The sequence below is a fragment of the Bactrocera neohumeralis genome, chromosome 6 (genome assembly GCF_024586455.1).
Source record: "Bactrocera neohumeralis isolate Rockhampton chromosome 6, APGP_CSIRO_Bneo_wtdbg2-racon-allhic-juicebox.fasta_v2, whole genome shotgun sequence".
NCBI classification, from domain to species: domain Eukaryota; kingdom Metazoa; phylum Arthropoda; class Insecta; order Diptera; family Tephritidae; genus Bactrocera; species Bactrocera neohumeralis.
The window spans coordinates 50,692,096-50,705,185 of NC_065923.1; the positions used below are offsets into that span (position 1 = coordinate 50,692,096).

General features: G+C 37.6%; 2 protein-coding genes across 2 annotated transcripts; both read right to left on the reverse strand.

Annotated features, from left to right (window-relative positions):
- Positions 1–283: 283 nt before the first annotated feature.
- Positions 284–6,740, reverse strand: LOC126763451 (importin subunit alpha-7). Its single transcript, XM_050480977.1, has 7 exons — positions 6,457–6,740; positions 6,120–6,398; positions 5,829–6,049; positions 5,323–5,586; positions 4,918–5,257; positions 1,652–1,811; positions 284–938 (listed from the first exon to the last, which is right to left on the reverse strand). Exons 1-7 carry the CDS (start codon positions 6,631–6,633, stop codon positions 754–756), a joined length of 1,626 nt encoding a protein of 541 aa, XP_050336934.1. The 5' UTR covers positions 6,634–6,740; the 3' UTR covers positions 284–753.
- Positions 6,741–10,577: 3,837 nt separating this feature from the next.
- Positions 10,578–11,846, reverse strand: LOC126763460 (metallophosphoesterase domain-containing protein 1). Its single transcript, XM_050480995.1, has 2 exons — positions 11,391–11,846; positions 10,578–11,330 (listed from the first exon to the last, which is right to left on the reverse strand). The coding sequence occupies exons 1-2, from the start codon at positions 11,771–11,773 to the stop codon at positions 10,808–10,810; spliced, it is 906 nt and encodes a 301-aa protein (XP_050336952.1). The 5' UTR covers positions 11,774–11,846; the 3' UTR covers positions 10,578–10,807.
- Positions 11,847–13,090: the final 1,244 nt, after the last annotated feature.

The following is a 13,090-nucleotide window of genomic DNA, read 5'->3' on the forward strand; positions in this document are numbered from 1 at the left end:
AGGGAGATATTTGACAACCTAATATTTTTCAGCACAGCAGCAGAGTATCAGCAAATATGCACAGAGCTACTGTACTGCTGTAATTATTTCGTACATACCTCGAACGCAGCCTATCTTATGCACATTATACATATGTATATGTTTCAATTCTTGAAAATTAGTAAAAATGTCGGCCTGAAACCGCACGATCTCAGATATTGTAGCCTATGCGAATAGAACTACCATGCAAGGTTGAAGTTATATAAATTTTAAGATTTTACTGGCAAGAAAATTAAACTAAATCTTCACATTAGAAGCATATACTGCTTTCAATATCCACTTTTTATTGCAAGAATTATGAAGAAAAGAACTTTAAACAAAATTTTTGGAGAATTTGTCATTACAATCCAATTTTTAAAATGCATATCTGTACATACATACATGTATGTATGTAAGAATATATTTATTCAAGAATGATAGAGACAAGATTGCATCCCGTGACGTTATAAACGAAACGAATTGGTGAACTACTTTTCCCTCCGTTTATGACATCACTAATCAATGTATATCTGCCAAACTCAAAACAAGTAACGAAACGAATTTGTCGTAATCTTTATTTCTATCATTCTTGATATGTATTTGAACTTTTTTCAGAAAAAAATTTAAATCTTTAATGATACAATAACAAAACATATGTGCTTTCTAGGAAGTAGTATAAAGTGTCTACAGATGCATTATATTATATTCGCTTTCTACCAAAATAAATCTTTTGGGTTAGAATAAAAATCCGCCTTTCGGAGTAGCAATGTTTGGATTGAATGTGTAATGCATTTCTTCCTCTGTTGGAGCTACACGGGAGTCTTCTTCTTCGTTGTTAAAATATTGTTCAATTATGTAAAATGATTTGCAATAAATGTCGCGATTTTCGTGAGACTGCAAATACTCAATTTTGTCTAAACCTGAAATGAAAGAGAAAAGTATATTTACAATTTTGCTGAATAAGTCGATTCATTTCATTTCTTAAATATAAAAATAATTACATAAATACACAACATCTCTAGAACAAGCATTATTTAGTCCACCAATACGCATAATTCTATTGTCTCCATAACAATGACAATTTTAATTGAATAATCGGAAATCAAGTTAATTGTATATTTATATCAATAAAGCATAAAACTCTCCATACTTTTGGGTGCTGGAAAAAGGATGGGTCAATATCGCTTATTTTGGGTAAATTTTAGAATAGTATCCACCGAAATCGGATGTTCTCCATATTAAGAATACATACAAAACTTCAATTATAATTTAAAACTGTGAACTATTTAATATGAAACAAATATGTAAAAACAAATTAGCGAAATTCATTTTAAATAGAAATATTGCATATTTTAAATTGTAGAATTTTTTAACTTTAAATGTAAATAACAGTTGGATATATGGTATATACCAATACATTTTTAATTTGGAGAACCTTCTCCATCCGCCTATACCCATTTCAACCACGAATTGGGAAATGTTAAATTCCGATTCTAATGCTTTATACCCAAACATTAGGAATATAAAAATATAATTTATCATACATGTATAGTCAGGGGATGAAAAGTATTGTATAAACACAACAAAATATAAAATATACAAACAAATAATTTTTTAAAGTATATTAATGTACCTCCACATTCTTCTATTGCTATGGCGTATGGATTTGGACGCGCAGCAAATTTTTCACCAGCTTTCAAAATATTTTCTAGTGCGTTTAGAGCCACTTGAACAATATCTGAATCCACCACGGTCAGGAAGTCACACATAGGTGCTATGCATCCCACATGAACCTAAAACAATAAAAAATAATCTTTAGGATACAAAGTATTTCGTTCTTCAATATTTAATAATACAACGTAGATCACGAGCAACAAAACTAGATATTCTAATATTTATACACTAATATTTTAGGGATAAGCGGAGATATGGACCGTGGATTTATAAATTAATTGTCCTTTTTGATATATAAAGGGTTTCTAAGGTTGTGGACTATATAACTAACTTATCTTACAATCCTTACCAATAATCCATCGAACGGAAGAAAAAATATTCTCATATACGGTATGGAGCGGCTGTGGAAACGCCTCCACCGGTTTAAACATCTCTTATTACAGTTTTGTAAAACTGAAATAATAGCTGTCTTCGATTTGTCAAGCATTACTCTTCAGCGAATCGAACAAACTATACCAGATTTCCAAACAAACATGTCTTCTGACGCATACGTAAGGGTGTTAAAGATACACACTTGGTCAGTGCATAACAGCTTAGATAATCTTTATTTGTCAAAGTGTTAGAAAGATATGTAACTCTAAGTATTACAATGATATACATTGATAAAATAGTATCCACAAGAACATTTTTAGTCACAAATTTGTACTATCGAGAAACTTATATCAAATAATATAGATAATAATATACGAACACCCACACTTTAATGAGATATCCAAAGTGTGCTTGCTTCAATGTAGCTCCATAATTTTTTTTGTTGCTTTCACATGTAAATTTTGTGTCAAAAGAGCAGAGAAATAACCAATCGAAGACAGCTTACCGACCAAAAGTAAAAAGTTGTATTCCGGCCGACCAAAGGTAAATGATAATTTTTGATGTATGTTCTTAATTGTGAATGAATTAAAAATCATATTGGTATGGTCAACTGACGGTTGGGAGTTATATAAAACGGGATTTGCATATACAAGTCTGTGAAAAAGTGGATTTTAAGGATCGCAATTTTCTATATATGGTATATGAGAGTTAACTATGTATAGTGAGGTATAAAAAACTTTAAGGTCAGCTGGAAAGTTGGAAAACAAAATATTGGGACCTGAGAAAAGAAGATAACATTAGTGTTGAACTAAAACTCTTGAACACATTTCCCAAATTTTTTTTCTTCAAGATAACACAAAATTTTACCATCTATTTGAGACGGGTGTACATATATATTGGTAGACCAATACATATGTATATGTAATATGATAATAGTTATTTGGGTACTCGGAGAAGTATTCATCCCATTAGAATTAATTTTTAACACAAAGACATATTAGTATGAAAAAAAGATGTATTCTGGCTTTCACTCATATATCTCACACAGTGACCGATATTTTCGGTAAAAAATCAGCCATATGCACTGAGGTTCACATATTCGGTATACGGGATGTTGAAAAGTTTTGATGTAATTCTAACCATTTTTGGGCATATCTTGAGAGCATTTTTTGTGCAAAGTTGTATTATGTTAATTTTATTGGTGCTTAGATATACATTGTTAGGTGTAAGAATCAGGTTGATTCTATCTACATAGACTTTAGTTAAGCATTTGACGGAGTCAGTCAATAGATTCTTATATCCAAGATTCGCAGTTAAGGTGTCACTGGTAATACGTTGGATCAGCTCTACTCATATCCTGTTGAAAGGTACTTACAAATTGGTACACCAACAAGAAACTCGGTCGGTAATATCATCGCTAACTACAAGCTCAATGGTCAGAATTTACAAGAAGTCGCGGATATCAAGCTCCTGAAGATTTTTTATTAACTAGCCCACATTTGTGAAACACGTCGATAAAATAACCTTGAAGTCTTTCAAAGTTCAGGGACTCATTAAAAGAACTAGCAGAGACTTCCGCAATTCTTATATTCGGATACTGTACTGTCATATGATAACCATACACTATTTCATCCACCTTTAAAGTCAACAGCTTAAATGATCGACGTCAAGTGGATGACATAGCATTTTCCTAGAAAGTAGTACTTATTCACATTGGTGCACCTGATGTACTTCGAATTTTTGAGTTTGCTTCCTCTGTAATCTTTCTTAAGCATTCTTCTTCTTCTTAATTGGCGTAGACACCGCTTACGCGATTATAGCCGAGTTAACAACAGCGCGCCAGTCGTTTCTTCTTTTCGCTACGTGGCGCCAATTGGATATTCCAAGCGAAGCCAGATCCTTCTCCACTTGGTCCTTCCAACAGAGTGGAGGTCTTCCTCTTCCTCTGCTTCCCCCGGCGGGTACTTTCAGAGCTGGAGTGTTTTCATCCATCCGGACCTAGCCAGCGTAGCCACTGTCTTTTAATTCGCTGAACTATGTCAATGTCGTCGTATATCTCGTACAGCTCATCGTTCCATCGAATACGATATTCGCCGTGGCCAATGCGCAAAGGACCATAAATCTTTCGCAGAACCTTTCTCTCGAAAACTCGTAGCGTCGACTCATCGGTTGTTGTCATCGCCCAAGCCTCTGCACCATATAGCAGGACGGGAATTATGAGCGACTTATAGAGCTTGGCTTTTGTTCGTCGAGAGAGGAATTTACTTTTCAATTGCCTACTCAGTCCGAAGTAGCACCTGTTGGCAAGAGCAATCCTGCGTTGGATTTCCAGGCTGACATTGTTGGTGGTGTTAATGCTGGTTCCTAAATAGACGAAATTATCTACAACTTCAAAGTTATGACTGTCAACAGTGACGTGAGAGCCAAGTCGCGAGTGCGACGACTGTTTGTTTGATGACAGCAGATATTTCGTTTTGCCCTCGTTCACTGCCAGACCCATTTTCTGTGCTTCCTTGTCCAGCCTGGAGAAAGCAGAACTAACGGCGCGGGTGTTGAGGCCGATGATATCAATATCTTAAGCATTATCGCCTATAAAAAACGAAAACCCAGAAAAACTAGGTGTTCAACGGACCACATAACTAATTTTCTTTCCATGTCAACCCTCTCCACTCTGAAATCGACTTCAGTGGCTATGCGTCAAGAACACGGAATACAGTCTATTTTCTATTAATGTATTAATTTTTGTCTAATGTTTAATTTTTTAAGGCAATGTTGAACTTCTTACGTGATCTCCTCGTATATAGCCGACTTTCAAATAAATAAAATAATGTTAATAAGAGACGTGTTGCTTACCAAATATCTAATCTGTTCGGCTGTTCCACTACTGGTGGCATTTGCGATTGCCCATGCAGACTCCTTTTTAGTTTTAAAATCAGCACTTTGCATAATAGTTATAAGTACGGGAAAAATATTAGCATCAATCACCGCTTGGATTTGTTGTCTATTTCCAGCGGCTATGTTAGAAATAGTCCAACAGGCCTCTTTTTTAATAGTTTCATATTGAGAGTTCAATAAATCATTTATGCATGATAGTGCATTGCAGTTTAATATGACTTGAGTCTGAACATCATCTCCCGTTACTATATTTCCTACGGCTCGAAGTGCTGCTGTAACAACTTTGTTCTGCGGATGCCTACAAAATAAAATATTAATCAATATTTTAATTCGGTTGTAATTTTGAAAATCAGTAAATATTACATAAGGAGTTCAACTAGGCGACGGCAAACTCCCGCATCTATAACTGCTTGCACTTTATCGTTAGGCCCATCAGACAAATAGCTTATAGCCCAACAAGCGTCACTTAATATATCAGGATCTGTATGATTTAGAAGCCGGGCTAGGATTGGTAGACCACTAACAATTTTAGAAAAATCCGCTGGAGGATTTTTACCACGGCACAAATTCGATAGTGTCCATACAGCATTCCTTATCAATGTCAAGCGGTTTGAAGTACTCAGCACACTGAAATTTAGATTTATGTTAATATGTACTAATAAAAAAGATTTTCGTTGTCAAAAATCTACCAAAGAACCATTTGAGTAAAATATTTTCCAGCAAAGTGAAATATGATAAATAATATTTGAAGATAAAGAACTGAGAAAAGATATTGTACTATTGAATATTACTCAACAATTTAAATTTCAAATGAAAGAAACAAAAGAAAGAAACATTGGCAATATGTTCCACATTTTTATATAGCTTACTGCAATAGGGGTTGAAGAATTCCCAAATTAAGTAAATGATCACGGCAACTTGGCGAATCTCCAGATATATTTCCTAAAGCCCAGACGGCCTGCTCTTGAACATCATCATGGGGACTTAATAAAAGGTCTATGAAGACAGGCACAGCACCTTCCTCTACCACAATTTTAGTTTGATTTGATGTTCCTGAAGCAATATTAGTCAACGCCCAAGCAGCTTCGAACTAACATTGAAATTAATAAATTATTAATTATTTGTCATAAATTTGCATATATCACTGCTTTGGATTTTACTTGTAAAGAGGCATTAGAATTATTTCCCAGAAAATATACTAAACGGGGAACTATCCCTTTCTGTATAACTTCTTCTATCGGCGGGTTTGGATCCCGAGACAATAGCCTGCGGAATTTCTGCGTAGCATCAAGTTGATCGGCTTCATTTTCACTATGTATTTGGTCTATTAATTCCTGTTTAATTACAATATCAACAGTTCCGAGACTTTGCTCACACAGTATTTTTGGAAGTTGCAGTTCTACATTGTATTGATGTGCACCACTCTGCATTTCAACCTCCTTTTAAATAAAAAGCAAAATAAATGGATGCAAAAAAACCGAAAATATATATATCTACTTGGCCGCCTTCCTCAATTTCAGATTGTTGTACTTCGGAAACAACATTACGTCTTTTAATTAATTGCTGTTCTCGTTTCTGTTTACGAATCTGGACACCTTCTTCTTCACGCCTTCGACGCATCTCCGTGGAATCCAAAGGCGTGTTTTTATAGCGATGCCTATGGGTCGTTGACATGGTGATAAATAAATAATCAAATTATTTTCCAGAGACTATGCATTTACTTTAATGAAACAATTTTACAAAAAAATTTCCCATAGTCGACAAAACTAATCGATTTGTTTTAAAAATCACATTTCATCCTAATTACACGGACGTTACACGATCAAGAAATTGCTTTGAATTTACCATACACTATAATAATTATGGCACAAAAGCGTTCATGACGGTTTAAAATTACACATGTACTTGTTTCTGACAACAAAACCGATAAAATTGTTTTCTGTGACACCCGAAACGGATACAATTTCTGTTTCGAACGTCAAGTCAATTATATCTGAATTTATATAACCTACCACATTTTTCATCGGTTTCAATTCTGTTTCCAACAAAAATCAGGTTCTAAAATACCCCTATTAATTTATTTGGGGCAAAAATTTTTAAATTTTAAATGGCTTCCTTGACGACAGCACCCTGAACCTATTATGTATTATCTATTTGCGTGTAACATACGTCACAGCTGACAAGTATATTGTGTGATCAACATGAAGCGAACTTCTTGCTCGTGTAACTTTCACTGCGAATGGTAGCCACATTGCCGTGGTGTAGGGGCTTAAGTCGCAAGACATACTCGGCACTCCCCAACCGATGTGGGTGGTGTTGATTGGCACTGCCCAGGTAGGATGTCGGGCGCCGCATGCGTGCGGTAACCAAGAGCTACCTCTTCCTAATCCAGGGTGTTATGCGACTCCCGTGCCCATTAGATAATTTTCAGCCAGGAGGTAATATCGGCTGTATTTTAACTGAACCTTCCCAACACCGCGCGAAATTGGGAAGTGACGACGGCGTTACTGCGTTATGGGGCTCTGGCGCGGCGGACCTTTGAGTTCCTCTTAACTTACATAGACCCGACCGCTCACCTCGTTGAGCCAAGGGTTGCAAGAAACAGATGGACAACAACGACACTAAAACTAAAAATACAACCGGAACTAGGCAAAGACCGTTACAGACGACTAAGGACAACGGAAAAAAACAGCGGTACTGTTGCAGGGAAGGGGGAGTTCAGCAGCTAAACGCAAGTTTAGTTTCCTGGATGCCCTATCGCCTGAGGAGCGAGCGCTGTTTGAGGAGCATGCCAGGAAGGAGGATAATGACATGCCCTCATGCAGCGGTGCTCAGCAGGCGACATCCACTGCACCCGCAAAGAACGCATCGAATACCTCCGCAACTCCCCAAAGTAGGATCAGCTCCTCGGACTCAGGAGAGTCTCAACGTACAGCAGGAGGCGCCGGCAAAAGAAAAAGGAGGCGCAGGGGAAGACTGCCCCCTCTACCACCAACAGGTCGTTCGGGTGACCATGATGACCCTCGCAGAAAGGGAATGAATGGTGCCAGTCTAAAATGGTACCTAAGGCACCTCCAGAAGGGAAGAACTCCTGAGGAAGCCGAAAGGATGGCGAGGAACAGGGTCAGAGGCAATAGTGCCATACAGCATTCCTTATCAATGTCAAGCGGTTTGAAGTACTCAGCACACTGAAATTTAGATTTATGTTATATATTATTTTAATATGTACTAATAAAAAGATTTTCGTTGTGAAAAATCTACCAAAGGACAATTTGAGTAAAATATTTTCCAGCAAAGTAAAATATGATAAATAATATTTGAAGATAAAGAACTGAGAAAAGATATTGTACTATTGAGAAACAAAAGAAAGAAACATTGGCAATATGTTCCACAATAACGCCTCTCCGGCCTCGAAGGAGCGTAAAGGCGGAAATACCGCATCCTGCAGTAAGCGGCGTTCGGAGCAGCAGACCAGTCAACGCAAATCCAACCGGGAGGACTGGAAGCGTGAAGCCAGCGTCTTGGACAGCCAAACGTAAAAGCGCCAGATCACGCCACAGGGGTCACCAAACTCCAAAAGGCAACGAGGTAGCTATGCCCAGGTAGCTGGAGGCCAACCCTCCGCACCGAATCCTCCTCGGGCTGCTGAGGGACAGCGTAGATATGTGGATGCCTTAAAAGCCATACGGATGGCTGTACTGACGCTGAACAACCCGGCGAAGACTCTGGGGGCAGAGGAGCTCACCTCCGAGATGCAGAGTTTGCTGGAAACTGGGGAGGTGACGTTATGCGCCTTCTTAGACATCTAAGGTGTCTTTGACAACACGTCTCAAAAGTGCGTGGCAAGGGCCCTGGAGATAAGGAATGCAGTGGCTCCTGTGCGCAGATGGATAGAGGCCGTACTCCGCACCAGAATAGCTGAAACCATAGTAGGAGATACCAGTACTCGCCTCGGCACTACAAGGGGCTGCCCCAGGGAGGAGTTGTGTTGCTAACTGACAATGGAATCCACTGTCAAGGAAATGCGGACGACATTGTAGGGTACTTTCTGCGATATCGTACAAAGGGGACTAGGCCTGGCCGAGGGTTGGTCCAGTAGCATCAAACTAAACATCAACCTCTTGAAGACGGGCATCGTCCCGTTTATGATAAGTAGGAGTTTAACCTACTACAGTATCTAGGGCGAAGCTGCGCAAGTGTCACTTTAGATTTTCGGGGCAACTCGTGCCAGTTTTACAATGAGTGGTGGTTTGACTCTAAGAACGCACTGACCGCCATTGGAGTCATTAACACTTTCATCGATTCCCTTTCAGTGGATAGTAGCCAATGCGTGTCTGAAATGATTGTCGGTTTAATGTCGTCGACGTAGTCAAGGAAAAAACTACTTTGAGAGAAGTTCATAATGTTTCTAAACCGGAAGCATGCAGGCCTCGCTATGTGAATGTTCCACCGGAGACATAAGGAGGCCGGAGTGCAATGTTCTGACATGCAAGCGACCATATCGGCACGCCGTAGTTGAGGACCGATTGCCTTGTTTGTTGCCAACAACGTTTCTTTGTCTTCACCCCATAGTTTTGTACTTTGGCAGTTATCGCGATCGTATGAAGACTATTGATAGTTAGGGTTTTAACGTCATCGACTGCAAAGTTAAGCTCGTCTGTATTCCTTAGCAGTTTGTCAATATGCTCTCTATGGATTTAGTGCGTGAGAGTATTAGGTTCCCTGCAGAGAAGAAGCGATTAAGGTCGTTTACTTTTGAGCACATGTCATATATTTTGCTATGGCTTCTAGTAGCGCTGTATGACCGGTAGCTTCAAAAGTATTTGACAAGTCCAACGCTCCTACAATGCTCTCCTCGCATGGTAGTTTTTGATTGAAGCCATTAGTTATCTGAGCGTTAGTGGGCGATGACTCCCCTTAGTTAAAGGATTTCCCAGGTTTTGTTACAGTGACCAGTCTTCCGATTTTTCATGTGCGCAAGGATTGGTAATAACAGGTTGAATACCTCCCGTCACGCTTAGATGTTTGGCAGTCAAGTTAATATGCGGCTTCGTCGTGAAAAGCAAGCGGTGCGCAGTTTACCGTTTTGTAAAACCGTCGGGTAATACGTCAAATCGTGCGATGTTGCTATTGTTGCGATATGAATTATTGGCTAAAGTAGTTCACCTCTTCGGATTGGAGAAAGCAAGACCAAGGATATGGATTTCAACGCAGTCAAGCAAGTCATAACTTGCTTGGTCCAGTGGAGAGGTTACAAGAAATCAGGAGCTCCACCAATTTAGTCCTCTCATGCTGGTTTACCAGCAATACTGGTACTGGAAATACGAAGAGATTTTTCGTTACTCATAACAGGGTTATGGATGTTGTATTTGTGCTATAATCTTTCTTTTTTTTATTACTTTTTACTTTTTATGAGTTAAAGCTTTTTATATACTAATTAATATAAAATAAATGTGTTAGTGAGTATTAAAATTACCAATATAAGTGTGAAATTCATTATAAATACAAAAAATACATAATCAAAGTAGTCGAATTTTTGAAATTTAGTTGCAAGACTTCAAAATATAAATTGTGTGCTAACCCAATTTTTTACTAGTGAAATAGAATTTATCAGACAATTATTAGTTTAAATAATATCTTTAATTAAAACCAAAAGTTTAATAATTATAACTAATATTATAGCTTATTAGATACAGATATCATTGATTAGAATTCTATCCATACATATGGCTTCAGCACGGCTATCAAAATGGTCTATAGTAACGTTAATGATCAACACCGGACTAATATATATATATATGACTAGTGACATATGTACATACATATCCTATCCTATACACTGATAGGATTAAAAATTGTTATGTGTTAAAGATATATCAAATACAATAGGTGGATTATTAGGCTTATAATTAATATCACAAGTAGACGCGTTCACATAAATAATATTTCCGTCTGATGTAATACCATAACCCTCATGGATATGCCCAAATACATGATATTTGGGCTTAACTCGTTTCTGCACCGTAGTTAGCAAATCTACACAACCAGCACGTACGCCAGAGCAGCATAAATCTCCGTGGCCAACGGGTGGAGTATGTGTTACCAATATATCCACATTATTTGGTATGCGGTTCCAAGCATTTATACATGCTTCTCCACGGGGTAAATTGAACGCCCAATTACAAAATTCTGGCTGCCAGGGAGTACCATATATACGTATACCCATTACATCAATTAATTGGTCTTCTATATAGGTACAATTTACTAAAACGTCTCGAATATTTTCAGTTTGTATAGCACTTTCAATGTCTTCTCTGGGATTTCCCAGCATCGGCATACTGTCAAGGCTGAAGCGGCCCGTGTGTTTAGTGCTGTACACGAGAGCAATAAATAATAATGACTCTTAAAGCTTTCATTCGTATTAGACATACCGACTAGCAGGACATTTATTTGAAGAACCTTCTGTAAAGGTTGTATCAAAACTTAGTTCGTGATTTCCCGCTATGACTATCTTATGCTTATGAGGAAGAGTAGCAATCCATTTATCAAAATCAATAACTTCGTCTAATTTACCACATTTCGTAAAATCGCCAGCATGAATAAAGATGTCACCGTCGGGTACATCAAATTTTAAGTAAGGTGTTAACGAATGTGTATCGCTCATACAAACAACACGAATTTTATTAGGATCTTTCTGTTTGACCGTCTTACTCATAGACACTTTTATCACACGCTGCGTTTTGGAAATCTCGTTCCAAGCAGCTGTTGGATTATTGCTTAATGGGTGTACAGATATTGAATTTTCCAAATCCATGTATCACCGGTATTATTTACGTATAGGACAAATTAAATAAAGTACAAAATAAGAGGGATACTATCGTAAACATCGATAATAAACATAACACAGCTGTTACATTTTACAGATTGCAATATCACAACGTTTAGTAGGCAATATTGTTGGATCGGTATCCACATCACACAATTTTTACATAAAAGTGGCCATACATGACACACATGTGCGTTCGATCTGTATGAAATCGTTCGCTATACACGGCATACAAATCCTATTCGGGGACACGAGAAAAATGAGATTTTGTGTGCACACAGCGCCAAACATGGCCGATCGTAAAAAATCAAACATTTTCGCGAACATGAATTGATATGCGCACAAGCTCATACACGAGTAAATCGCAATCGCACCCATACCGATGGAACGCACATGTGTGTCGTGACTGGCCACTTTAAGTGATAAAGAGATGCCCAACTCATCTCTCATTGTAAGAGAGCAATTACTAAATGTCAAAACCTACTGAGATTTGACAGTAAAAAACTTTATTATATTTTGCAGTTGGTCTAATCGCGTATGTTCACACTAGTATATTTAAGCCAGTGTGACAAAAGACACTATTAAAAAAAATATTAAGCAAGTGAAAAGAGTATTGTCTTCCCGTTAGATGACGTGCACGACCACTTAGATAATCCTTATCATACTAACGGGTATTGGATAATCGTTATAACAACAACAACAATAGTGTCTTCACTAATTTAAATACGTTTTTTTTTGGAAAATTCTCTAAATAAGGGGAAATTTTCTAAATAAGAACAGAGCTCCATGTAAAAAAAAAAGTTATTTGGGAATTTTACCAAAAGTACAATAATATTGCGAAAGTAACATAATATTTGACTTTTTCTAATGAATTTTTTCTAGATCAATGAAAATATAGGTCATAAAACCGCCTAATGTAACATAAGACAAAGATAGACAAATAGTACGGAACAAGGTGAATCCTTTTTTGAGGTTAAATGAAATTAGATTCCAAATGGAACATACATAAGCAAGGTGTACGTGTATCAGCCCAAATAGTCGGCGACAGAATGCAAGAAAACTCCCTACATGGCCGAACTGCACTACACAAACCGGAGCTATCAAAGAACATCAAACAAAGGTAGCGTCAGCGAGAGAGTACCACCAAAAGGACTAAAAAATCTGGAACCTTGTGGAATCCGAATCCGAATAAGTATCAAACTGTCGATATACAAAACTATATTGTGAAACATTGTGGGTCATCAGTAATGGTATGGCGGTGCTTCACTTCATTCGGGGTGGGACCACTTGTACAAGTTCAGGCAA

Excerpts from the sequence above, each read along its gene's own strand:
- LOC126763451 (XM_050480977.1), bottom strand. The coding sequence starts at position 6,633 with ATGTCAACGACCCATAGGCATCGCTATAAAAACACGCCTTTGGATTCC. Across the intron at positions 6,399-6,456 it reads AAATTGAGGAAGGCGGCCAA|GAGGTTGAAATGCAGAGTGG; the intron begins GTAGATATATAT and ends TTTATTTAAAAG. Across the intron at positions 939-1,651 it reads AGCAATAGAAGAATGTGGAG|GTTTAGACAAAATTGAGTAT; the intron begins GTACATTAATAT and ends CTTTCATTTCAG.
- LOC126763460 (XM_050480995.1), bottom strand. The coding sequence starts at position 11,773 with ATGGATTTGGAAAATTCAATATCTGTACACCCATTAAGCAATAATCCA. Across the intron at positions 11,331-11,390 it reads AATAAATGTCCTGCTAGTCG|CACTAAACACACGGGCCGCT; the intron begins GTATGTCTAATA and ends TCTCGTGTACAG.